This window comes from Lotus japonicus, chromosome 2, assembly GCF_012489685.1.
Source record: "Lotus japonicus ecotype B-129 chromosome 2, LjGifu_v1.2".
Classification (NCBI taxonomy): domain Eukaryota; kingdom Viridiplantae; phylum Streptophyta; class Magnoliopsida; order Fabales; family Fabaceae; genus Lotus; species Lotus japonicus.
In genome coordinates, this window is record NC_080042.1 from 90,535,212 (window position 1) to 90,559,450 (window position 24,239).

Consider the following 24,239-nt stretch of genomic DNA (forward strand, 5'->3'; position numbering starts at 1 on the left):
TGATTCGAGAACCTCCTCTGTAAAGGCTGACACAAAATGGGGTCTATTTGCGAAACCCACGTTGAAACCATGTTGGTTCAACAATTGCTCCACCACAGCAGCAACATTTTGTTGCCCCCCAGCGTTCTGGTGTCGAATTCTTTCTAGCACACCATCAGCGTGTTCTTCCCTGTTTACCATGTATACATTTTGCAATGGTGGCTGCACTGCCTCGTACAAAGGGTTTGCCCTCATCTCTTGGTGTTGCGGCGCCTGATAGCGCACAGGGGCAGGGACATGGTTAGGCAACGGGATTTGGTTAATCCCTGGTGCCGGTTAGATTTCGACTGGTGCCCCCAGGCCTGTCGCCAAACGATCCATCTGTCGTGCCAAATGCTGATTATTGGCATTATTATTTTGGAGCACAGGGTTGATTAGCTCACCTATCTGTCAAGATAGCATGTTAACCATTTCATGGTTACTATCATCTACTTGCTGCCTAATGGCTTGAAGTGAACCGGTATTCATACCTGTAGATAAATAAATTTGTGAACTCGATCCAGGAATAGGAGGGCTAACTCGACTCCCCAAATTCAGCATTGTTCCATTTGCCCCAAAAGGGGGTATGCTGAATGGGGGAATATTTTCAGGGAACGTCGAATACGTGCCTTGTATGCCTTGCATCATAGACGTAGGCATACCATAAGGCATGTTTTCCCTCGTAACCGTAGGAACAATTTGTGCCTGTACTGATGTGGATGCAGGCATTTCTGCAACTGCAGAAATTGCTACATTCTGGGTTGGCATAGTGGTGCCAGGTCCCATCCCAGTAGACACTTCTTCATTATTATTACCACTACTTCCTCCGGGACTACCCTGATTGCCCACGTTAGACCCTTGGGGGGAAGTTCTTCCTCGATTGCTTGCCATACTTATAATCTTACCACTTCTCAGGTGCATATAAATCACAATCAAGGCAAGTAGCAAATACCAAACAGCATGCAATAAACTAAACACACAAGACGCTTCTGTAAAACTTAGTTTTCACAAAAACGGTCCCACTGGGCGTGCCAATTTGTTTACACGGATTTTTGGTAAACAAATATCCTCTTAGTTCGACTAAAGGAAGTTTAGATTTCAGGGTCCTTTTGAGAAAACGCTTTGCCAAAGTGTTGTGTGTGAATGAATGTGTTTTCGAAAACAACGAGCAACTCAGGTGAAACTAGATTTTATTGAACACAAGTCAATTACAAAACAGTCAAATAAACTGAAATAACATGAAAACTACATGAACTGCAGATTTCGACAAACAAACTAAACAAAAGAACTGGAAATCAACAAGCTGAAATGCAGGGAAACTAAAGTGTCGGTTCTGCAACATACTCCTCCATCATCACGTTTTGCTCCTTGAGTCTCATTGATGCGGACATTAGAGCTTTCTGGTGAATTTTCCAGAGTTTGAGTTGGGAACCCCTTCTTCTGCTGCTGCTTCCTCTATTTATAGTGTTCTTTCTTCCCACGTTCTTGGCGGTTTTTCTTGAATGCATGATGGCTTCGTGGGCTTTGAATTTTGGCGCCATACCCCACGTTTAGCCGGTGGTCTTCGCGCACGTGACTCTATTGCCACGTGGATGGTTCTGAGTCGTGGGTAACCGTTGCTATTCGTGGCATCGTGGGTGTATGCACGTGCTTGTAGTTGCTTGTTACTCGGTAACTGCCTCTTCCATTCAGATGATCGAGATATCTTCATCTGCTGAGTTTGTCGAGATAAAGCTCTTACTAACTTGACTTTGAGGGACACCGTATGCTGAGTTGCCGGTTTCGCCATAACCCTTTCTGTCGAGAACCCACCTTTGCACCATGGTGTCGAGAGTCGTAGTACTCGTAATTTTTTGCTTAACAGTCAGAGACAAAAAGAGCCACAAAGGAAAGTGATTGCCCGTTTGCTATGGAAATACTGAGACAAAGAATTGAAATGTTATAGCTTTTCCCCCCTAAAATAAAGGTCGATTGATAGGTGTTTTTCCTAATTTTTTTCTTTTTCGCCATGTCTTAGCTTAATTAGTTGAACGAATGGTTTGGGTTTAAGGTTGAGACAAATTGCTACTTATGAACTTTAAGACAAGATTGGATGGCATTGATTTATTAAATTTTGTATAGACTCAATACTTGACCAACATTTTTTAATTTTTTTTTTGTTACATCGGAAAACTGACAAAATAACAGCACTAACGAGCAAACATACAGTCCCTGAGAACCAGAGTCTATCTCCCAGGGAGGTTTGTCCAAGAAGCTGAAGTTGACACCCGGAGAACGTGCTCCCAATTTTGCAAGGAAGTCTGCTGCGCATTACACTCCCGATTCACTCTATCTAATGAGACGTTCCAAGCTCTATCCCGCAGCTGCTTTATCTCGCTAAGAACAGGAAGGAACCGCCTACTATCCTCGTCCTCAATGCCCTGGAGTAACTCAGCACAATCTACCTCCACCATAACCTCACGGTAGCCCCAATCCGACACTAGTTTCATTCCCAGCAGCAGCGCTTCTGCCTCCGCCGTGAGAGCATTCCCACCACTAGTGTGTGCTATAAAGCCAAACAACCAGTTTCCCTGTGCATCACGAGCCAAGCCACCCGCTCCACCCGTGCCAAACATATCCCTAAAGCTGCCGTCTACGTTCAGTTTGATTGATCCTGGCGTCGGAAACTGCCAGCCTTCCTAACCAGCAATCAACATCCTGGACATTTTTTAATTTTAAATGAATAATATTTAATTTGATAATTTTTAAAAATAGGATATATGAATTGATAAATTTGCATAAACACAACACACTAATAACTTATTTGCATAAAAAATATTATGCAAGCGCACATTGCAAGACAATTTGAATGTGTTTTTATCTGATATATGTCTCTTATGTTTTAAAGTGAATGTGTTTTTGACAAAGTTGGATGTAAATCCAAATCACCCCTAAATTTAGAAACACGTTTGTGGTAACTTTTTTTATATTTTCATTTGCATCATTGCCGCCGCCATCATCTCCTCCCGCCACCACCATCGTCGCCATTACTGCCTCCACCACCCTAATCGGCACCACCACCATTGCGATTGTCAACGCCACCAATCGCCACCACCATCGTCATCGTTGCTTCTGCCGCTGCCACCACCAACCCCATTACCAATTTCATTTCACTTCATTCAATCTTTTTAATTTCTCCAAAAATGAAAATATTTATTTTTATCATATTTTAACAATAAAAAATTTCTAAATATCACCAAGACATGTTTTCGCTTTATTTTCAATTTTCTTCTAAAATGTAAATAGGAACTGATGTTCGAAAGAAAAAAGTAAATATGAAGTCGACAGACCTAACCTGCCCTGAGGATAAACCTAGTCTCAAATTCCCTAATATATAATGAGATAAACACTTAATAAATAGCATCCAGATATCCAGTTAACGAACTTTCCATATTAGCCGAGTTTAATGTGTGATCGGGCTTTGTTTGATGGGCCTTGTGGTGGATATTCAACTAGAACAAAAGAATTTTCTGTCTACAGTGATCAAACTCGCATAAGCTTGATTTTTTTTATAGACAAATGTTAGTTGTTAGTAAATTAGTCCTCCTCAGGGTTCGAACCCTGGACCCTTCACCTCACCCAACCCTTATATCCCTAACTCTTACCACTGAAGTTACCGTAAAACCAGCCTTTGTTTTTTTGGTCCCAGCCTTCAATGTAGTTATTGACTTAACCCATAACTGTGGGCTTATTAGCCATTCTGATCAGTGTAAACCGGAGGGATGTGTTTCCTAGCCTTATTGTAAGGGCCAAGTGTCTGTTTTGGGTTTTTAGCCATCCTTGAATGAATGAAAAGTAATCCATTGACAAAAAAAATAGCCCATTTTTTTGTCAAAACCAAAAAAATAGCAATCAAAATTTGAAAAAAGTTACTCTAAATTAAAACTAACCCGGTGATCCACCCACATCAATTAAGCTATAAGCTAATTGGAAGTTGATTCTCGTTAGTTAACCTCTTTAAACTTAAAAGTACTGCTAATGAATTTTACCTGTCACATACCAATTCTCCAATAGTAAGGGACCTAGACCAAGGCAAGGCAATGACATTTGTTTGGCCTTCATTTCATACCCCAACATTTGCATAGTGCTCTATTGAAGAATCAGCTACAAGATGTCAAGTAACCTCTATCTCCTAATGCTAGCCGACTATACAACAAGGGAATTGGTGCTTGAAGTGAGCAAAAGCATGTTCTAAGACAGTGAATGCCTCCTACTTCTAGTTGGTGTGGACTTAGTCTCCTCAACAACTGTAGAAGCAGGGCTTTCCGATGTATCAGAGCTAGATATCTCTCCGTTTCGTTCCCTGCTTGACCAGAGTTTAGAGAAAATCTTCTTTGACATGAGGAAACCTTTCGTTTTATTAGCAGCAACTTTTTCAGCATTGCCTTTACCACTATCATTGCTATTTTTGTCACTACCTTGGCTGCTTGCACCAGATAATTTCAGAGCAGCGAGTTCCCCTTTCAGAGCTTTTATGTCTTCTGCTGTTGCCACAGTATCCCATTCCTCTTCCGTGTTGGTTGTGGTAGACCTTGAGCTCTCGTGAGACCCGCCAGGGTGCAAGGCCCTGATAGACGCTGGGAGATCGGGTGTGCTGCTGCCTCCGGATGATGCTGCGGCTCTCATCTGCTCAAAGAAGAGAACCTGCACGACAACACGCAAAGGAAGCCGCTCATTCTGCACGGCGTGCATGCAAGCTTCTGGAGACAACTTTCTGCAGTCCATCAATTTACACATTCTTTTCCGCTCACTCTTGCTGATTCCAGGATGTTCCTGCAGAACAAAAGTAGTGTCAGCAGGTGAAACTTGGGTCCCTATAGCTTAAAAACTTGTCATCAAACTATGTACTCTCAGTTTAGCAATAGTTAAGAGAGTCTGAACGCTATTATTGAGTAGATATTTATTTGGAAAATTGAAGAAACTAAATAGCTACAGAGTAATTTATAGCATGTCTGGATCAACTTTTTTTTTTTTGAATAAATTCTGACGCCTAGAAGCTACTTACAGAAACAGGATTTCCAGACATGCATTCAATATTTTTATATGCAGCACAGGAACAGACAGTATCGGGATTAAAGAACAAATAACTTAAACAACTTTTAACAAGTTCACGATCTTTAGCAGCATATTGAAATGTGTCCCTAGAGGAAGACAGTAACACATCTTCATAAATACTCAAAATTGAGTTTTTCAAGAATTTTTCCAGTTATGGAACCTCAGGAATACGTAGTAGGACAAATGATTGAAATATTTGCAAGGAATAGAGATACTCAGTGAAAACTGACAAGATGTGCATTTCTAGCTTGAAGTACGAGGAACTAACCTTTAAGTACATGTCAATGGCGCGATAAAGACCATCATGAGTTTGTCTAGGGAAGCTTGATACCAATTCGGCAAGATCGACGAAATTCGAGACAGGCAAACTGGGATCCCGTGCAATCTCAGCAAGGTAGCCATCCACCAGTTTTACCACTTTTATCTTTTTAGATGGATTTGATGCCATCCTTGGGCTTCTGATCTCCTGCAATTCATCTTCCAACAAAGATTCGGACTGAGATTGCTGCTCATGTGCTACAAACTCTTGGACTAGCCTCTGCACAGTATCAACATCGTACGTTGTTGTTTCACCACTTGGCGCACAAATCAAAAGATCAGCCACTGAAGCCTCCTCAAGGCATCGGCTTATTCTCCTCATCAGTTCAGATCTCACCAAAATTTCACATTCCAAAAGAATAGCCGCTTTTAATAACCTCAGCAAGAAGCTGCAAGAGTCACTGCTCATATTGGCGGGTAATAGACTGACAATGGCCTCCAATACGAATCTATGCTTCATGATATCACCGCTCTGGATCACACCCTTGTTGAATCCAGGCAACCTTCTCGTGGCGTAAGCACTTAGAGCTTCTCCAATTACAGCGCCAGAAACATTTCCATTGCTTGTTATTGCTGACATGACCCGCTTATAGAGATCAAGTGGGAGTTCACAGAGGTCTTCCACCCACCAGTCGTTCGGAACCATATGTTCTTTCATCACACCATTCCAATTCTCGGTCGGGAGCTTTTTCCTGTTATATGTGTATGACCACTCCACCTTGGATGGATCCATTGAAGCTTTGGTAGCTATGGACGCAAGGCAATGGCTTACCACCTTAAGTTCTTCCGACCATGGAAGAAGAGACTTGGTGGTTTGAAGAACAATAATTGAGTCTTTCCAGCTCCTGAAAATGCTGGAGTTGAGGAAGACTTCAATCTTGTAGATGAGATTTCCTTTCTCAACGGTTTCATACATTCCAAGATACTCTGCTGCACAGCGTGCTGCAACAACATTGTATGCATTGAGAGTTACTATCATACCATAACAGAACTTGGCACATATTTCAAAAGCAACAGGTCCTCCTGGAATGTCATGGATATGAACTTCATCATCGTTCTCCTCATTCGTGTTTGTAACCAACTTTTGCAAATGTGAACTTTTGGATAAAAGCGGAAACTGCAGAAATTGATCAGGTAAAGATTTGATCAGAAGTGGAAAAGTATGACACTGTCCTTAATCAAACCAAATAAACTCGTGTAGCAAACATGAACATATTGAACAAACCAATTGTCTACAATAATTACAAAGCAAGTATTCTGGTCGGCAAATTAGACAAAGGCAAAGCCATTATGAATTCATATTGAGATATTCTGGACAGATAATATTATCCACAATCCACTTCAACTCCAGTACTAGAATTTTTTTCTATAATGAGTCAAACAAGCAAAATCAACTGAATGATCAAGAACACATACACTATCTGACCTACCAAAAAGGGGAAATGGATGCTTTTTGTATAGAAAAAGGGAAAAGACTGAAGTAGTGTATTAGTTTGTCTCATTTAAGATTGGAATTTAGAACAAAACTTAAACCCGTAAACTTCAATTTAATTTATTGGTATTGACTAAAGAAGATAAAGAAGATGGTGGCAGTTGGATTGAATTACAGACTTCCCTCACTAATAAAGGAAAAAGGCACTAAATGACGAGAAAGATTAGCAGTCAATTCTCCCGTGTTAGAGATTCTCAAATTTCAATAGTTTGATACAAGTCAGTCACTGTTAGGACCGATGACCCAATCGCAGGCCCAAGGGAATCACTGGCTCAAGAGGGGAGTGGACCCAGGATATGGAGAGTATATTCTAGAAGGGGTAAAGGGGGAAATAGGGCTAAGGGATAACTAACTAACAGCCAGCTGTTGAGAGAGAGGGTGAGAGTTGATTGTAATCCCAGAGTATAAGGGACGTTGAGGAAGGTAGAGAGAGTATCTTATGTAATCTAGTGCATAGAAATGAATAGGAAGCTTTGAGCTTCCTATAGGAGCCTAGCTCTGGTCAGATTCAGGAGATATTACTCCCTTTCTGTAGTTCCCAAATCCATTAATAAGCAATCAAATACATTTTTAGTTCAATCTGTGCATTTCTTTGGTTTCCTTTGTTGAGGTTCTCAACAGTCACAGTGAAGCATCAATAACTGATTAGAACAATTGGTTTGTTAGAGAGGTTGGAAGGAGAGGGGTGGTTTAACTTAAAAAAAAAACAGGGGTAGAAAGGAGAAGGCAATTAAATGTTAGTTTGGAAAAACAGTGCATTAGTGTAATGGTCATCTGTAGAAGGAGAAACCACTGCAGAGATTTCTCTCCTTGTTCAGTTCTGCAATAAAATTCATTCCTTCCCTTTTCTCTCTTTCCATTGTGGATTCCTAACATCATGTGAGCTATATTTCACATAATCGTATCACCTCGACATCAGAAAATCAGAATCTTACCTTGTGTAGATAAAATTTTACATCCCCGACGTTAATGACTACATCAGATGCCAACTCAGTTGCTACATACCTGGAAAAATATACGCTCGCTAACATCAGTTTTAATAGAAATAAACACATTCAGAAGGGGGGAAAACTGCCAACAGAAGTTTATCGAACCTACTGCAATACATGAAGAGAGAGATAGAAGCAAAAGTTTCATGTGAAATTCTAAGGAGAGATCCATTTTCTCATGTAAATAGTCTAATGAAATATGCTTACATATACAGATTACTAGTAATTTTTAAATTTGATACCAAGAAAATATTCTTGAAAACAAAAAATATCTATTAGGAGAATAAGATCGTTTCTCAATGAAATAAAAGTCAATATTCTAAACTGTTTGAACTATCTTTTATGCAATTGATATGAATAAAAGAAGTCCACCTAAACAAAAATGAAATCATGAAGTTTGCAATATGGAAGCGGTACTCCAATCAACTATAACCGATTGTTCAAAGTGCAAGACACTAAAACAATTGAAACATGAGCAGAAATCTAAAAGAAGAAACAAACAATTGGATTCCAAAGGAGATTAAAAAGAACTCATCATCAATAAGCAAGAGGGAGCTGATCTGAGGAGACATGAAATTGATCACATACCTGATATTATCTCCATCTGTCTGAAAACAATCAGGCTTAGATCCAAGTTTCATAAACTTCATCTTGGCCAAAGAAAATAGCTATGACCCTCCACAGATTAGAAGTGTGAATAAAATAAATATGAATGTGTGTTGTAGCTTCAGCTTGTAAGTAAAGTCCAAGTTGTAGAAAGAAGGATCACGTTCCTTCCTCGTATGACCGAATCTTCCCCACAAACCGAGGCCAGAAAGAGTGGCAAGAGAGAAGGTAGATTGAATGGGTTAGAACTTGGTTTGGGATTTTATTATTCTTTTCTGACTTGAATGAAAAGAGACTCAAATAACATGTTGCTTACTAAACTGGTAACAGAAAGTCCAAGGAGCCCGCTAAAGATAACCATGTTAGGAGACATTACCAACAAAACAGACTAATCTCGAACACCTACATACATACATACATGTATATATTTATATAATTTCTTAAAGGCAGTGTAAGAGACACCCCCACTTGCTCAACACTGACACCACCACCGCCCCACTGTATTAATTTATCAATTCTGAATCTGGGAATTTGCTTCTTTTCTTTCCTTCTCTGTTTGTTTGTTGTTGTTCCCAACAAGGGATTAGCAACAACCTTTCTGGTCCGCAAAGTTTCTGAAACCCAATCCCATAATCAACATTCCTTCATTCACTGGCCACTGTCTCTTCTATGATGCTTAGCACCTCCTGCAAACACAAGACAGCATATCTTGGAATGAGTTCACAGAACCACCATTGTGGTAGACAAAAGGCATCGTTTTTAGTGGTTTCTGCTCTAAAGATCATTGGACACGTTTAAAGCTACTACAACTATAGAAGAAAAAAAAATCATTTTTTTTTCTGAAAAAAGAAGACAACATTTTCTCTGCATAGAAATCAACCCAACTTGATAATGATGGGTTCTAGCCAAACACTAAACAGAGAAATCCCCAAGAGATTTTCATGCTCAACTTGAAAAGTTACTAAAACACAACCCAAAAAATAACTAGCCTAGCAATTAGCAACAGAAATTTGGTAAAGTTAGTTAAAGTATATTTACATGCACCATGTGTGCAAATGAAATCAATCTCAACTGAAAGAAAGCATGTGACAATAGTACCTACCAGGCCCAGAAGTTCCTTCTGGTTTCCTGAATAAATCTCTGAGAAACCAAAGTGGATTTCAGTAAAACAGTTAGAAGGGGATCACAAGAGAGGAAAGAAGTAAAGGCAGAGAAAGTTGATAGAGAGAGAACATAGCATGTGGTAAGTGTGGTGAGTGAGTAAAGAAGAATCAAAATAAGGAGTGGGCAAAGACAGGAAACACTATATCCTGAGAGATAGCACAGGAACCACCCAACCAATTCCAAAGATGACCTTCAAAAAAGATGAGCTGTGTTCCTCATCTTTTGACAGCCACCACAGCTACACAAACACAAAAAGCCAACCAAGATCAGAATGTTCCCACTTTCTCTCTCTCTCTCTTGAGAGCTTTTGAATCAGCAGCACTCATGCCCCCACCATGCTCCCACCTTTCCCTTTCCCATTCCCATCATCTCTCTATAACCTTTATTTATGATGATCCTCTGAGACTAGAAAACAAAAGCATTTGACAAGGTAAAACAAAACAGCCCTATTATGAATTTAGAGTAAAAAAAAAGATTAAGACTTTTGTTGTCTGAACTTGAATTTAAAAGATGAACTTTTTTATGAGTTGTGCTAATTATTAAAGCGAAAAAAACATGATGGCCCTCACCACTTTTGTGTGACACCATTTCGTCCACTATGATCATACGCATGAAAAATGCACGCTCATCTGACAGGCGCCACTTTCTCCGTTTCAACCTTGTGAGGGAAATGTTCACCCTTTTGCGTTCTGTTCTTCTACCAGTTACTCTGTTTATTTTTAAGTAGAAAAGAAAATGACCCCTCTAGTGCATTACTCTCTACTGCTAATCGTTTTATTTGGTTACTTGTGGAAACAACTCTATTGCTAATCTAATCTAATGCTAATTGGAATCGTTTCTTGTAAAAGAAATTCAAAGCTTTTTTCCCCTAATTTTAATAAAAGATGTGTATTTTGTATGGTTTAAACCCTGACACTTAAAAACCGCTGCTAATGTACAAAAGCTCTCACAAAGTAAACGGTAAAGTCTTTAAAAAAAAAACTAAACGGTAAATACTAACTTTACATATTTCATTAATGTTAGAAACTTAAAGTTATGAATTTCCATAGAGAAATTGAACCTAATTCATCCCTACTTTACGAGACTAAGAACATATTTAACCCTAGCATGTTTAAATTAGCTTTTTTCTTCTAAACTCTGTCATTTAAAAGTTATTTATATAAATTTCTCTTACAAGTTCAATTTTTGTCTTTACAAGTACTTGTAGAAGGCGATGTGGACTCTTCCCTATATGGGCCATTCTGCTGACGGGATTTTCACTGTAAAATCAGCTTATCGACTTCTTTGTGACTATGAATCTCCTTCCTCCCCAATTTGGAAATCAATTTGGAAGCTCAATGTGCGGGAGAGAATTAAAAGCTTCCTTTGGCTCGCCTTGAAAGGTAGGCTGCTAACAAACTCCACGCGCTACAGGAGACACATCTCTGATGACTCTACTTGCCCCAGGTGCTCACACTGTTGTGAAGACACTCTCCATGTCCTACGTGGCTGCAGTTTCAGCCTGGATGTTTGGTCTCGGATCCTTCCGGCTCCCCTCAATCATGATTTCTACAGGCTTCCCCTTGACGAATGGATCCATTTTAACATCAAGCACTCGTCCACCCTCTCCACTGGCGGTGCTCCTTGGCCAGTCCTCTTTGCAGTTACTTGTTGGCGCCTCTGGCATTGGAGAAATATGCTGGTTTTCCAGTATAAATTTATTCCTGCTGCTCGCTTATCCTCTTGGTTGCAAGTCTTCGCTTCCACTGAATATGAAGCCTGGTTAAAGCTTCGCTCCATGAACTCCTTTGGAATTTAGCGCATTCCCAAATACTTAAGATGGCAGCCCCCTCCTCCCGGGGTAACTAAAATCAATACGGATGGCAGTGCTGCCACAAATCCAGGGCCAATTTCTGCTGGTGGTGTGGCTAGGGACCACACCGGCAAGTGGCTCTTTGGCTTTTCAGCCAATGTGGGAAGAGGTAGCATTACTTGCGCCGAGCTCTGGGGTGCGTTCCATGGCCTCCAAAAAGCAACCCAATGGGGTTTGAGGAGAGTTCTTCTCTCTTGTGACTCTAAAGTTGTTGTTGAATTATTGAACGGGCAGGACATGCCTTTCCATCCTCATCATCATTTGATTTATGCCTGCAAGATGCTCATGGCTATGTTTGATTTCTGCCGAGTAAGTCATGATTTCAGAGAAACAAACAAAGTTGCTGACGCTTTGGCGCACCGTGGTCAGTCAGACAGTTTCGGAGTTCATCTCCATGTTTCCCCTCCTCCAGGGATTAGTGATGCTTTGTTTTTTGACAGGGTTGGTGGCACTAGCTTGCGCATGGTTGTTGCGCCTAGTTAGGCCCTTCTCCTTTGTTTTTCCTGGGTTCCCCCCTTCCTCTTGATAAAAAAAAAAGAAGGCGATGTGGACAATAGTACTCTCCGCATCAGCTTAAATATGTTTTTAGTCATTAGAGAGTAATTGTAATACCATTTTCCACATCAGCTTAAATATGTTTTCAATCCCTATAAATAGAGCAAATATTGATTTTAGTCCCTAAAAAATATTTTCCGTCTTTAGTTTTTAAAAATAAACATTGTTACAACTCGCATAATGGTGATTCACCCACCAAACTTTGAATGTTTTGTTTGACTTGACATTCATGGACACAATTCTCTGCCGCGTATGTTGTGCAAGTGAGAAGCACATAGATCTCGATGGAACTTTAACTCAACTTACGACACATAGTTGGCTTCAAATGAGATTGTGTGACATGTAGATGTCAAATCAGATTTATAAAATCAGAGTAAGTCACTATTTTGTGTGTCATATTAATATAAGCAAAAGTTAATAATTAATAATAATGACTAAAAAAAGATAACAATATATATTTTTAGGGATTAAAAACTAAGAAATATTTTTTCAATGACTAGAAAAATATTATATTTTTAAAGACTAAAAACAATTTAAACCTAATAATAATAACAATAATAACAACCTACTATTTTATTAGTTGAATAATGACCCACTTTACATTAACATCTATTGGAGCTAGCAAACGCAAAATCAGTCACTTAAGGTTTAATTGGAGCAAAAGTTAATACAAACATACAATTAACAAATAACTTTTTGAGGGCTTCTTAATGTAAAAACAAAGATGATATGATTTCATTATACAAAGAATCTATTAAAAGTTTTTTAAAGAAGAAAAAAAAATTATTAAAAAGTTTGCTTATTTACATTTTCGTCCTCCTAATATAGTGGTTAGGAGATTTTGACCCTTCTAGTTTTACTAATCAATAAATTTGATCTGGTAACTTTTCATCCAAACACTTTTGACCTGCTAACATCAGTATGGTAGCTTTCAATTTAATGACAGAAATTCCTCGTTAGAGTATCTCTGTATTCCTGAAATCGTCGTTATATGAAAAAGGCAGCAGGGATTAGTTGATTTTGATGAACCATGGGCTTTGATTAGACTAGTGGCTGTGGCCGGTTCTTTCCCTGAATTCTGGTATAGCAGTTTGTTTATAGTCCTTTTTTGATAACAACATATTGTTTATAGTCCTAATTCCTACCTAGTGGACAAATTGTGACCACAACGAGCTTTATCTTATCCAATCCCACATGCAATGCTTCACTCACTCTACTCCTTCCAATGGCTATGGAATCAAATTATAAAAAATACCCTATTATAATATTAATAATCACAGTTGAACATATTCTGTGTTTGTAACCAAATTTTTTGTTTTTGTTTTTGTTTTTAACTATCAGGCATGATGTGTTGTTTATTCATATCATCCCTTAATTATAGGGTATGAAGTTCGATCATCATCCATACTAATGAAACATGTTTTGTGCACCCCTTAATATGAACACCCATGAGAAGGGTTATAATCACTGTTGTTGGCGGTCGAAACCTTGCTCTCTCAAACAAAAAATCTCTGTTTCTAACATATCCCCATGGGCCATGAGGCCTTCAAATAAAAAATTTCTCAATGATAATGCACACAGTTAGTTATTTATAATTTCCTTGGCTCAAGAATCTTTTTTCCCCGGGAAATCAGAGGCGCCAAGAACCTTAACACATAAACATTGATTAAATACAACATATGTTTTTCATACCTGATGCAGATGGTGATGCAAGAAAAAACAACTATAGGATCTTGAAAATATGAGATAGATTCCTGTAAAATCGTCGTGACCCTCAATTATAAAATTGGAGCACATTAATGTCACAATCGTTGAATGATCCCTATTTCATTCATCCATGCTATTGGAATATATATTTGATATTTCACAAATTTTCCTTAAAAGAATGTTATCAGAAATTTAAGTAATTTCAGAAGTTACACTTCAATTAACGGTCTTCTAACAGTAGAACCAAATCCACTCTTTGGCTTAGCTTAGCACACAAATGTAGTCAGCGATAATTGAAATTACTCAACATATTTTATAAATTTAAAAGTACAGAAATGTAGCATCTCGAATATGAAGATTATAAATTAAAAAGTGAATATAAAAAAATGTGTAGCTTTTTCAAGAATGGGTGAAAACAGAGACCAATGTAGTTGTGGTTACAGACAGAGTGCTTTACCGAGTTGGGGTAATACAGTGACAGATGAATAGCTTAAAACGTGGGGAAGATGGGGCATCATGGATGACTTCACTTGTTTTGCTCCTAATTAATTACATGTGGAATATTGACCTATACCATGTGGACATGCTAATTGAAAATTTCCCTTTCCAAAAAGAAAACGTCTTTCCAGCTCAATCAATTTCTGATTCAAGTTCCTCATGAGGGGACCATTCGGTAAGAATGACCTTAAATTAAGGGCATCTCAGTATGTTTAGAGTGGTATATTTAAATATAGAAGTGTAAATTGAACAACTTTTATCTTTAATTCATAAGAATTTCGTATATTATCTTAAAGTGAGCGTTTACATTGCTTTAATTTTATCAAGTGGTCAAACATAATTCTTTTGGGAATTAAGGACACCCTTGATAGTGAAGAGCAATCACTGTAATTCAATCAAACATTAAAAAAAAATGACTCACTAAGGAAAGCTGAGGAAAAAGTAGTATGTTGTGTTGACTGTTGAGAAACTTACCACTCAAGGACAGGACATATTGAACTATTTGCGTATGTATATATAGTACACAAAAGATGCGCGCATGATTTAATTTCTATAAATTATTACTGTGATTACTGTAATTATCACAAGGCACATGGACTTAAAATGTTATGGTCAAGTAAATTGTATCAGAACCTTGTATGAATGGGTGTTGGTTTCGGTGAGACAGTTGAAAACTGCTCCACTGTGGTGTAGTTAAATAGTAGTCGTTAGATAAATAAATATAAAAATGGACGGTCTAGATTTATTACCGGGTAAAGGTATTGGAATTGTACTACAGGTATTGAATAGAATGTATAATATTGCATTTTAACCCTTAGGCTATTATTTGTTAAACCAGAAACTGGAAAAACAAATTTGGTCAAATTCTTTTGAAATTGTAACAGAAGGATTGAACCACGGTGGGGGAAGCTGTCGTATGGAGACTATGGCCAATTGGCAGCAGCGTTTCTCCTCATCGTCTGCTGGAGCAAGATCTGATGCACCTGCCATTACCCATGTCACTCCATCAAGAGCTTATCTGAATCCCTCCTCCACAGGCTTTCCTCTTGCTCGAGGAACATGAGATACAGGCTGGATGACCCACTGAAGGACTCAACGGTGCTGCTCATGCCACTCGATGTGGGCCTCTGCGGGTTATTGATATGATGGTGGTCTTGAATTACACCGATGTGGTTGCCGACGACGTAGAAGAAGGGATCTGCGGTGGCGGGGTGGTGGTAGCAGAAGGATGAAAGAAGAAAATTTGTTTTGGCCTTTGGACCACGTAGAGCGCGTGCGGCAGCGTCATATGCACGCGCCGCTTCCTCTGCAGAACCAGATCTCCGCCGCGAACCTCCCCCTCGGCCTCTTCCTCACACCCCGGAAGCGTGGCTCCTTTAGCACCGCCGATCTGTTCACACCCGCCACCATCGCCGCCGCCGCAACTACTCCTCTACCCTTTTCATCTCGTTGTCGATCTATACAGATAAATGAGAGAAGGGAAATGAAAGACCCATGTTGAGAAAGTAAGAAAAGATAAGTTTTTTTTTAAGTTAGAGAGACATTTCAGATTTTAAATGGTGATGAGTGTTTCTGGAGATATAAGGTGAGAGATGATGAAGAACATAGAGGAACAGTAACATTGTAAATTGAACTGATGTGTAAATATCAATAAATTATAGTTGGATTAAATAGCAATTATCAGTTTATATATACCGGTAACTAACCTTACTGTCTTGGGTAAATTTTTATATATTTTCAGTGACACACAATGTGTCACTAATACACACCGTGTGTCACTAATCACACTGATACACCGAAGACATCGTCGAATGAATGCTTAAAAAGTTGCTACAAGCATGCATGAATCATGAGAATCAGACTCAAAATTTTTAACAAACAATATATACCTAAACTTCTGAAGGAACTGCCCAAAATTATTCTTTTTATCCAAAGTTGATCAGATATGATATACTAGTCTTATCTAAATTGGAGGAGAGCGCAGAGAAGTTCAATGAATGCTGCAAATTCTCTCACTTCAATTCGTCCTTTTTTTGATAAATAATTTCCGTATAGTTAGAGCACATGCACACTGGCTTGATTACCTGCAACCAAAAAGAAAAAACAAGGAAGCCAAGCAATTACAAGGCAGATGAATTTAAAAGGCATTGGTAGTGAGTCATTTTCGAATCTATGACTGCTTGAATGGATGTCATTTTCAGTTTACTATGACTGCTTGCATTAATGTATGCTGACTAGCTTGTTCTAGGCATCCTTTAGGATAAGTCTGGCCATGTAAGCCATATGATCAGTACCCTAGCAAATGATATGTTTTAAAATGATGTACATGTTACTTCCAACGAGGAAAATTACGTCATGCCCGAAAACTTCCCCTCTTATAATGGATTAATAAACGGTTGTTTAATGTATTAAATGTCATATCATAATTGTTCTTCCTCAATCTTCAGATTTAGCAGAATTCAAACTCTTCTTCTGAGAGTGTAACACCGAACCCGGTGGTACACATTACACAACATAGCTCAACACAACAAGGTGCATATCTTGGCAAGGCGGAGGCACGGAACACAGCGCCGCAAGGGGGTCCCAATATTGGTACATACATAAACTCTGCTTCTATTTGTAAGTTGGTTTATGTTTCAACTAATTCACAGAAGTCCCTGAGGATTAGCTCAAGTGGTAAGAGTTATGGGACATAAGGGTGGGGAGGAGAAGGTCCAGGGTTCGAATCCTAGAAGGGAACTTTAAAGGGATTTTCTAACTTACTAACAACTAACATTTGACTATTAAAAAAAAAAAACTAATTCACAGAATTTGATTAAGAAATGATAAAATTTGGCTTAATTGCACTTTTCATCCCTTATCTATCGCGATTGTGCGATTTGGGTCCCTCACTTTTAAAACGAGCGATTTGTGTCGCAGATGTTTTTACGGTCAACAACTTTAGTCCTTCCGTTAGAGTTCCGTACAAATTTGACAGAAATAGGTGATGTGGCATCTATATTAATATTTTATTACCACTTAAAATTTTAATTTTATTTAATTCTTTAAAATAAATTCCACATCACTTTCATTAATAATATACATTTCATTTTCAAAAAAAATAAATTCCACATCACACTCTTCTTCTTCCCCTCACTCTAAAGTCTAAACCCACCTCCAACTCCATCCCCCTTCAACTCTAGAGAGGCAGAGATCACCACCACATTGCCTCTTCACCTTCTTTTTTTCTTCAGAGACCACCACCACCAAGCACCCCCATTCACAATTTCACCCGAGGAAATTTTATCAAGTAATCATGGATCCATCTCATAATTCATAAACGACAATATAAGTTCCAGAAAATGTTTCAATCCAATTACCAATACAAAATTGTTCCAGCAACAGAAGCTATCAAACATATATATAATTCAGTATAAAAATATAACGCAAACTAGAATTCGAAACCATATGTGCGTATAATGCTCAGTGCTAAGAATGATCCTTCACCGATCTACTTCAACAACATCGTCCCAAGCCTCCACCTCATCGATATGGGTCTTCTCCCACTCAGCCTCCTTCAAGAAAATCTGGATCTCCAACAACAAATTCTCCGCTCCCATAACCTCGTTCTCTCTTTCGCTCATTTTCCCAATGGAGCCGATCGAGCGACACCCTGTTGGTAAATGAGGAGGATTCAAACGATGATAATGCTTCGACCTTGACGGTGGAACTCGGTGCGAAGGGTCGCGAATACGCTATCCATGACTTGATCTCCCACGACGATAAAGCTTCGATCTAGACGGTGGTGGCAGAGGATGGTTATGGGGGTTGAAGGCATAGAGAAGAGAAGAAAAAAGGAAGAAGAAGAAGAAGATGCTAGAGGAAGGCCGATGGCTGAAGATTCGTTGATGGGAAAGATGGTGGGGGGTGTTTAAGGATTTTAATTTTTTGGATTTTTAACTTTTAATATTAATTATATTTTATTATTTCTTGCGTGGCAATTACATGGCGAATACATAGCATCCATGTCATTAAATGAGGTCCACATCACTCACTTCTGTTAAATTTGGACAGAATTCTAACGGAAGGACCAAAATTGTTGATGGCAAAAACATTTGGGACTCAAATCGCTCGTTTTAAAAATGAGGGACCCAAATCGCACAACTGTGCTAGATGAGGGACGAAAAGTGCAATTAAGCCATAAAATTTACATAAAGTACCACTAGTGTTTGCATTGATACCACATGAATATATCTGCCATTCATATTTTTTAATATTTTTTATTAACGTGATAACTTATTTCAACTTCTCATTTTCTAACCCACGTTATTTTGCATGTAATTGGATATCAGTAAAAACAATATATGTAGAATCTTATTTAAGTTTTATTCTAAAGAAAATTAGTTAAGTCTCAAATTTAATTATAAAAAATGTTAAATTTTTAAAGTGCCCTTATTGAGAAATTGGGAAAAAAAAATTAGTGAGTATTAGATAATTAAATATGAAGGATAAATTTGGAAGTTTTTTTTTTATTTTTAAATCGTAGGGAATTTCAATTTCAAAGTGACTTATGTTAGCTATGTTTGTATCAAATCATTAGTTTGTGTACGGATTTAATTGCTCAGATTCTATATATTTTTGAAATGTTTTTCAGATACGTATACACTTACCCTTTATGATTGATTTCACATATAATTGAATGAGGTCATTTTCAAGACATTATGGTGCAGTTAAAATCCAGCAGTTCTCTTGTCAAAGGTAGGCTTCTTTTGACCATAAAAAAGGCAGAGGCTTCTTTTTTCGCCAGATTCAACATTAGTCTACTTTAATTTTATTTAACAAGTGTACATAACAGTGACATTCAACAACTTATGATTGGTTTGTTGAATAGATTTCCCCTAAGGTGGTGAAGAAAGAGAAACATCATGTCAAATCTCATTTTGCGGTTTGATCAAAATCTCAATCAAATATACTGTTTTCTCTTTGAGGGAAGAAAGGATTGTTGAGCAATTTTTGCTATGCCTCGGTTTGATGACACTTGATTCAATAATTCATCTGCATAGGACCTCAAAACTTAGCTTATGAGTGCAAATTGCTCTACTTTATATAGAAGAATTATTTTGGTTAAATCTCTAATTATTAATGGGAGACCTTTAACAAGTCTAGCTAAATAGAGTAAGACACATTTCACCCCCAATTTCACTACTAGCTGCTTTTACTTTTTGATCCTCAAAAATAGATAGCATGATGAGAAAATGTTAGGATTCATCTAGAAACTATAAGTGGCAATGACAGTTGTATGCACGAACCAGAAGCAAGTATTGCCTGTATATTTAAGAAACTATCATTATCACGAATACACACCTGTTCAGATATCTGAAGAATCTAGGCCAAACTTCATCTAGTCCAATCCTTGCAGCTTATCTTCTCTCTTTTTCAATTACATTTTTTTACAAGCAAATGTTCTTTGTTAGTAATGTTAGTAAATTAGTCTCAGCTCTTCTCAGGGTTTGAACTCTAAACCCTTCACCCTTAATACTACTTGAGCTATGAGGATATGATTTAGTTTGAGGTTTGTGGTGGTGCAAAAGCAAACTATCTATCTTCAAAGAAGTTAGAAATTGTAATATTAAATTTAAAAACAATATTTTATCACGTTAAGTTCAACCTTGATCCATCTTGAGTTAATGAAAATTCAAACACACCCTTTACATTACACTGCAGTACAAGATTTCTGTGTTATTGTTTTGATAGTTTTTGTTTTCCGCAGCTTGGTTGGTCTTTCCTTTTGTCAATAAAAAAAAACGTAATACAAACTAATGAACTATCACTACCACAAGAGGAAGCAAGATGGGTTTTTTTGGGTACATAGCAATATGGGCTCAACACAAGTAATAACGAACGATATTGTTGAAATTACTTACAGTAAGCCTGATAAGATAAGTTGGGCTTGGCAGGACAGTTTTTGTGGGCCACAAGAGCCAAACTCACCTGATACATTCATACAACTATCAGGTGAGTTGATCATTTGACCCAAAAAAAGGTGAGTTGATTAAAAAAAAAGCTAATCCCAAAAGAAATTATGTAGGACTCAAGCAGCTTTTCATATGATGGACCAAAAATTAAAAAACAAAAGCATCGTGTCATATGAAGAAAAAAATAATTAAAAACAGATTGCCACCACTTTAAGAGTACTAAACTTAATTCTCATATCATCAAATATTTACCAAAGCATCAAACATTTGATTGTGGCTATAAGTGGCTAACCGTTACTTCCTTTTCCATGTATTTTTCCTTTTTACTTTCAACTGTTGAATGCAGTATCCCACAACCACTTTGTCTTAAGGGCAACGCATTTTCTTGATATTTGTTTAACTTTTTTTTATTCTTTTGGAAAAGGACAAAACACAAAACAAACGGTAAAATCGAGCTGAATCAGGTGCAGCAGTAACAAGGAAAAACTATAATGATTGAGAAGGAAGAAAATGAAAGGGTGAAACTTTTTATTGGGCAATGAGAGGACAAGGAGGAGGTGGAAATGTCAACACCACAGCTTGAGCTTCAATTAGAATAACACGAATGAAAGCACTTGTGGAAAACACTATCACCATTGTACAATGCTATTCTAGTACTGGAAAAATTGGTCATAATTTACTGAAAGCTATAAAGGATCCTAGTCAATTGAATCCATATCAAGTAGGATTACATGATAAGGTATCCAAATCGCACTTTGAGAAGCTAAAATGAGTGTGCGCAAATAGGCATTGATAAGTAATTTTGAATAGAACTAAACTAAGACTTGTTATCCCTTGCAAGCAAATATCATTGAGAAACAAAATAGCAATTAAGCCACAGAAGCTCTATAAGTTGGTCCATAATACTAAATTAGTAGCTCTAACACATTAACTGTTTAAGTTGGTCCATACATAATCCATAAATCAATTACTAAGTGGCAAAGTAAATCAAAATCCAAAGTCACCTGAATACAAGATTCTCAACAATACTAACTGCAATGAAGGAAAGCCTCAACAGCCACTCTTTTTTCACTTGTAGCACCTTATCTAGCTGAGATTAAACTGACATTGAAGGTAACCTGCAACAAGCACTCTTTGTTAGTAAAGGATAGCAAAAAAGACAAACAAAAAAAAATCACAAATTACAAATATGACAGGTTGAAAAACTAATAGCATGTTTAATTTCACTATTTGCACATAAGCTAAGACTTAAGCTTCTAACTAATTTTGATTCTAGAGCATTTCACCATGGAACCAAACATGCTATAAGATGATAGATATGCTCACTTGGATCAGAATGAACCAACAAAGCAGTCCCTCCAAAGCTGCAAGTTCCACCATTCCTCTTATGCTTCTGCCAGAAACTGTTGAAGGCTTAAGAAGCATGAGCAACCAATGTGTCTGGGTTGTAACAATTCCCCTGCGGCGCGATCTCAGTACAATCAGCACCACCCTCTCCACAAGCATAGTCCAAAGCCTGCTGCAGCGTCTCTTCGGGAACACTAGGCTTCGCAACACACCACAGTTTCTGAACCGGGACCATGTGGGGATAAGGCGAGGGCGAGCCATTGTCGATTGGATTGCAAGGAGGCAAGGTGAAGAAGCCATGAGGAGAAGGAGAACTAGCTGGATCAATGAAGGGAGAAGGTTGTTCTTGAGGAGGGGCAAAAGTGGAAGAAGGAGACATTGGAGGAGGGGAAGAAACTACTTGAGCCAGAGGAGGCAAAGGTTCAGGTTCAGGAGCAGGGTTAGGGTTACCAACCAATGGGGGTTCAGCAATTTCTGGCATTGGAGTTGGCTTCAAAGGCAATGTGCTTACTAAGCTGGAATCAACAACTGAAAGCTTTCTAGCTATGGTTTTCCCCCTTTTTGGAACAATGGCTAAGATGTTTATGTTGTTGAGGAAGAAAAATCCGAGCCTTTTCATGGACTCTAACTGAGAAGACACTAAGCTCAAACTTTTCTTATCAGAAAACCCAGAATGTGAGATCACAGAGAAAGTGGAGTTCACACTGTGGAGAAACTCAACCAAGGGTTTCACATTTTTCAAATCATCTTCATAAGAAGGTGAGTTTTGACTCAAACAGCTCAAATAGAAAGCAACAGAAACCTTGATTTCTCTCTCCAAACCCCACCTTTTCAGTGAGTGGTAAACATTTTTCAAAGCATTCAAGACTAAAACTTGATTGGGTTTTTGGTGTTGTTGGCAGAAAGCAGAGCTTCCCACAACAACGTTAGTGATTTTTGAAGCGGGGTAGTGTGCTAGAACATTGGCTCTAAGCCAAGTTTCCGCCATTAAAATGGTGCTAGAAACCCCATTGAGGTTTTCAGCACTGACAGCAACAGCTAAGGGAAGGTTACCGTGTGAAATGTCATGGGGTGTCTCAATGAGGTTGAGGAGCTCAATGGAGGAGTCATGACCAGAAACTGCAAATGCAAACAAGAAAACAAAGGGTTTTGTTAGAAGAAGAAGAAGAAGAAGCCTACATTGTACAGAGAAACACATGGAAGCTGAAGAGTGTGGTTTGTTACACTTACCAGTGAGAGCCAGTGAAGAAAGGAAGAGAAGATGAAAGAGGCACAAACCCATGTTCATCTTCAACATTGAACTTGTTGGTTGTTGTGGTTCTGGGTTGTCACGTTATATGTGACAGTGTGAGGGTCCTTTTCTTTTCTGAAAATTGCAGTACAGAGGAAGCCACCTAAAACGTGTTAACAAAATTTTTCTGCTCTTCTTGACTGAGCAGTGCTTACACCTGCCTCCAAAGGCTGTACCTTTTTAGCAAAATATGAAAATTGTTTCGTTCAAAAAATAAGAAAAATGCTAAAAATAGTGTGCGAAAATAATACAATTTGCATGGTAGGATAAACGAAAAAAAAAATTCTAAGTAATTCTAGCTTTAAATAAAAAAATTTAATTCAATTTTTAATTTTTTATAGAATCTAATTCGTGTTTCATTTCAAAAAAAAAAAATCATGTTTAAAAATGGGCCATGGTGATTTTCATGTTATTTGGGCCATTAACGGCCCACACCCAAAATTGCAAGAGTTTCAATGCAACCACCTCTCGTCTCATTCATGGCTTTGTAAAATTAGAATTCCTTAGAACTAGTAATTTTATTTTTGCTCTTCGCTAGCCAATATTACCAATTAACCAGTGTTTTCGAGGGTTAGCTCAAGTGATAAGAGTTAATAGATATAAGGGTTGAGGATGAAGGGGATGGAGGGTGAAGGTTCCAGAGTTTGAACTCTAAGGAGGGATTTTTTTTTTGGTACATGAAAACTTAAAGAAGCAGAAAAAGACCACAACACTAACGCCTCAAGAAGGAGGTGCCACGGTAGTCATCCGCCAACGCAGGAAGTGGGACTAATTTACTAAGAACTAACATTTATCCATAAAAAACTATTAACCAATATATTAATTAGTATATTTTATCTCATTATTAAGTCATTAGCTTATTTACACATGCCTGGTTTGTTGGGCTATCTGAATATCTTATTATCATCATATTATATCCTTAAATAACTACATCATTTAAATTAAATAGGTCAAGCAAAGCCATGAAAAAAATATTATGACAAGTAATAAATTAGGCTTAGAGGTCAAAGTTTTTAGTTGGTCCAGTTTATTTAAAATGCAAAGCCCACCACAACTAAACTTATTTCCACCATAAGAGGACATCCCTCCGGCCCTATCAAATTGATTGACAATCCAGCAGCAACAGAGACACGATCACAACTATATGTTATCTAAAGAAGCACTTGAAACTTGACACGGAAACTCCAAACTATTATCTATCATGTCTTTAGCTTATTATCTCTTTTGTTTAGCCTGTGATGTGTTTAAGATATTCTCTAGCTAAAAGCTCCGGAGGGCGAAAATGACAAGACATATCAACGGTGGGTTTGGGACCAGACCAGTGTGGAGTGGAATAGATTCCATGGATGCATGG

General features: G+C 38.0%; 2 protein-coding genes across 4 annotated transcripts; both read right to left on the bottom strand.

The window, feature by feature from the left end:
- Positions 1-3,995: 3,995 nt before the first annotated feature.
- Positions 3,996-10,375, bottom strand: LOC130740906 (BTB/POZ domain-containing protein NPY3-like). 3 transcript variants are annotated; one of them, XM_057593625.1, is made up of 5 exons: positions 10,251-10,375; positions 8,500-9,203; positions 7,858-7,927; positions 5,381-6,547; positions 3,996-4,830 (listed from the first exon to the last, which is right to left on the bottom strand). In XM_057593625.1, exons 2-5 carry the CDS (start codon positions 8,559-8,561, stop codon positions 4,249-4,251), a joined length of 1,881 nt encoding a protein of 626 aa, XP_057449608.1. In that variant the 5' UTR covers positions 8,562-9,203; positions 10,251-10,375; the 3' UTR covers positions 3,996-4,248. The 3 variants fall into 3 exon arrangements, with proteins under 3 accessions (XP_057449608.1, XP_057449606.1, XP_057449607.1); XM_057593623.1 differs by lacking the exon at positions 10,251-10,375 and adding an exon at positions 9,620-10,042; XM_057593624.1 differs by lacking the exon at positions 10,251-10,375 and adding an exon at positions 9,616-10,042.
- A 10,756-nt stretch (positions 10,376-21,131) lies between these two features.
- LOC130740907 (glucan endo-1,3-beta-glucosidase 13-like) lies at positions 21,132-23,033 on the bottom strand. The gene is made up of 3 exons (XM_057593626.1): positions 22,825-23,033; positions 21,574-22,713; positions 21,132-21,365 (listed from the first exon to the last, which is right to left on the bottom strand). Exons 1-2 carry the CDS (start codon positions 22,889-22,891, stop codon positions 21,662-21,664), a joined length of 1,119 nt encoding a protein of 372 aa, XP_057449609.1. The 5' UTR covers positions 22,892-23,033; the 3' UTR covers positions 21,132-21,365; positions 21,574-21,661.
- Positions 23,034-24,239: the final 1,206 nt, after the last annotated feature.

Excerpts from the sequence above, each read along its gene's own strand:
- LOC130740907 (XM_057593626.1), bottom strand. The coding sequence starts at position 22,891 with ATGTTGAAGATGAACATGGGTTTGTGCCTCTTTCATCTTCTCTTCCTT. Across the intron at positions 22,714-22,824 it reads TTCTTCACTGGCTCTCACTG|TTTCTGGTCATGACTCCTCC; the intron begins GTAAGTGTAACA and ends TTGCATTTGCAG.
- LOC130740906 (XM_057593625.1), bottom strand. The coding sequence starts at position 8,561 with ATGAAGTTTATGAAACTTGGATCTAAGCCTGATTGTTTTCAGACAGAT. Across the intron at positions 7,928-8,499 it reads ACAGATGGAGATAATATCAG|GTATGTAGCAACTGAGTTGG; the intron begins GTATGTGATCAA and ends ATATTTTTCCAG. Across the intron at positions 6,548-7,857 it reads TAAAATTTTATCTACACAAG|TTTCCGCTTTTATCCAAAAG; the intron begins GTAAGATTCTGA and ends CAATTTCTGCAG.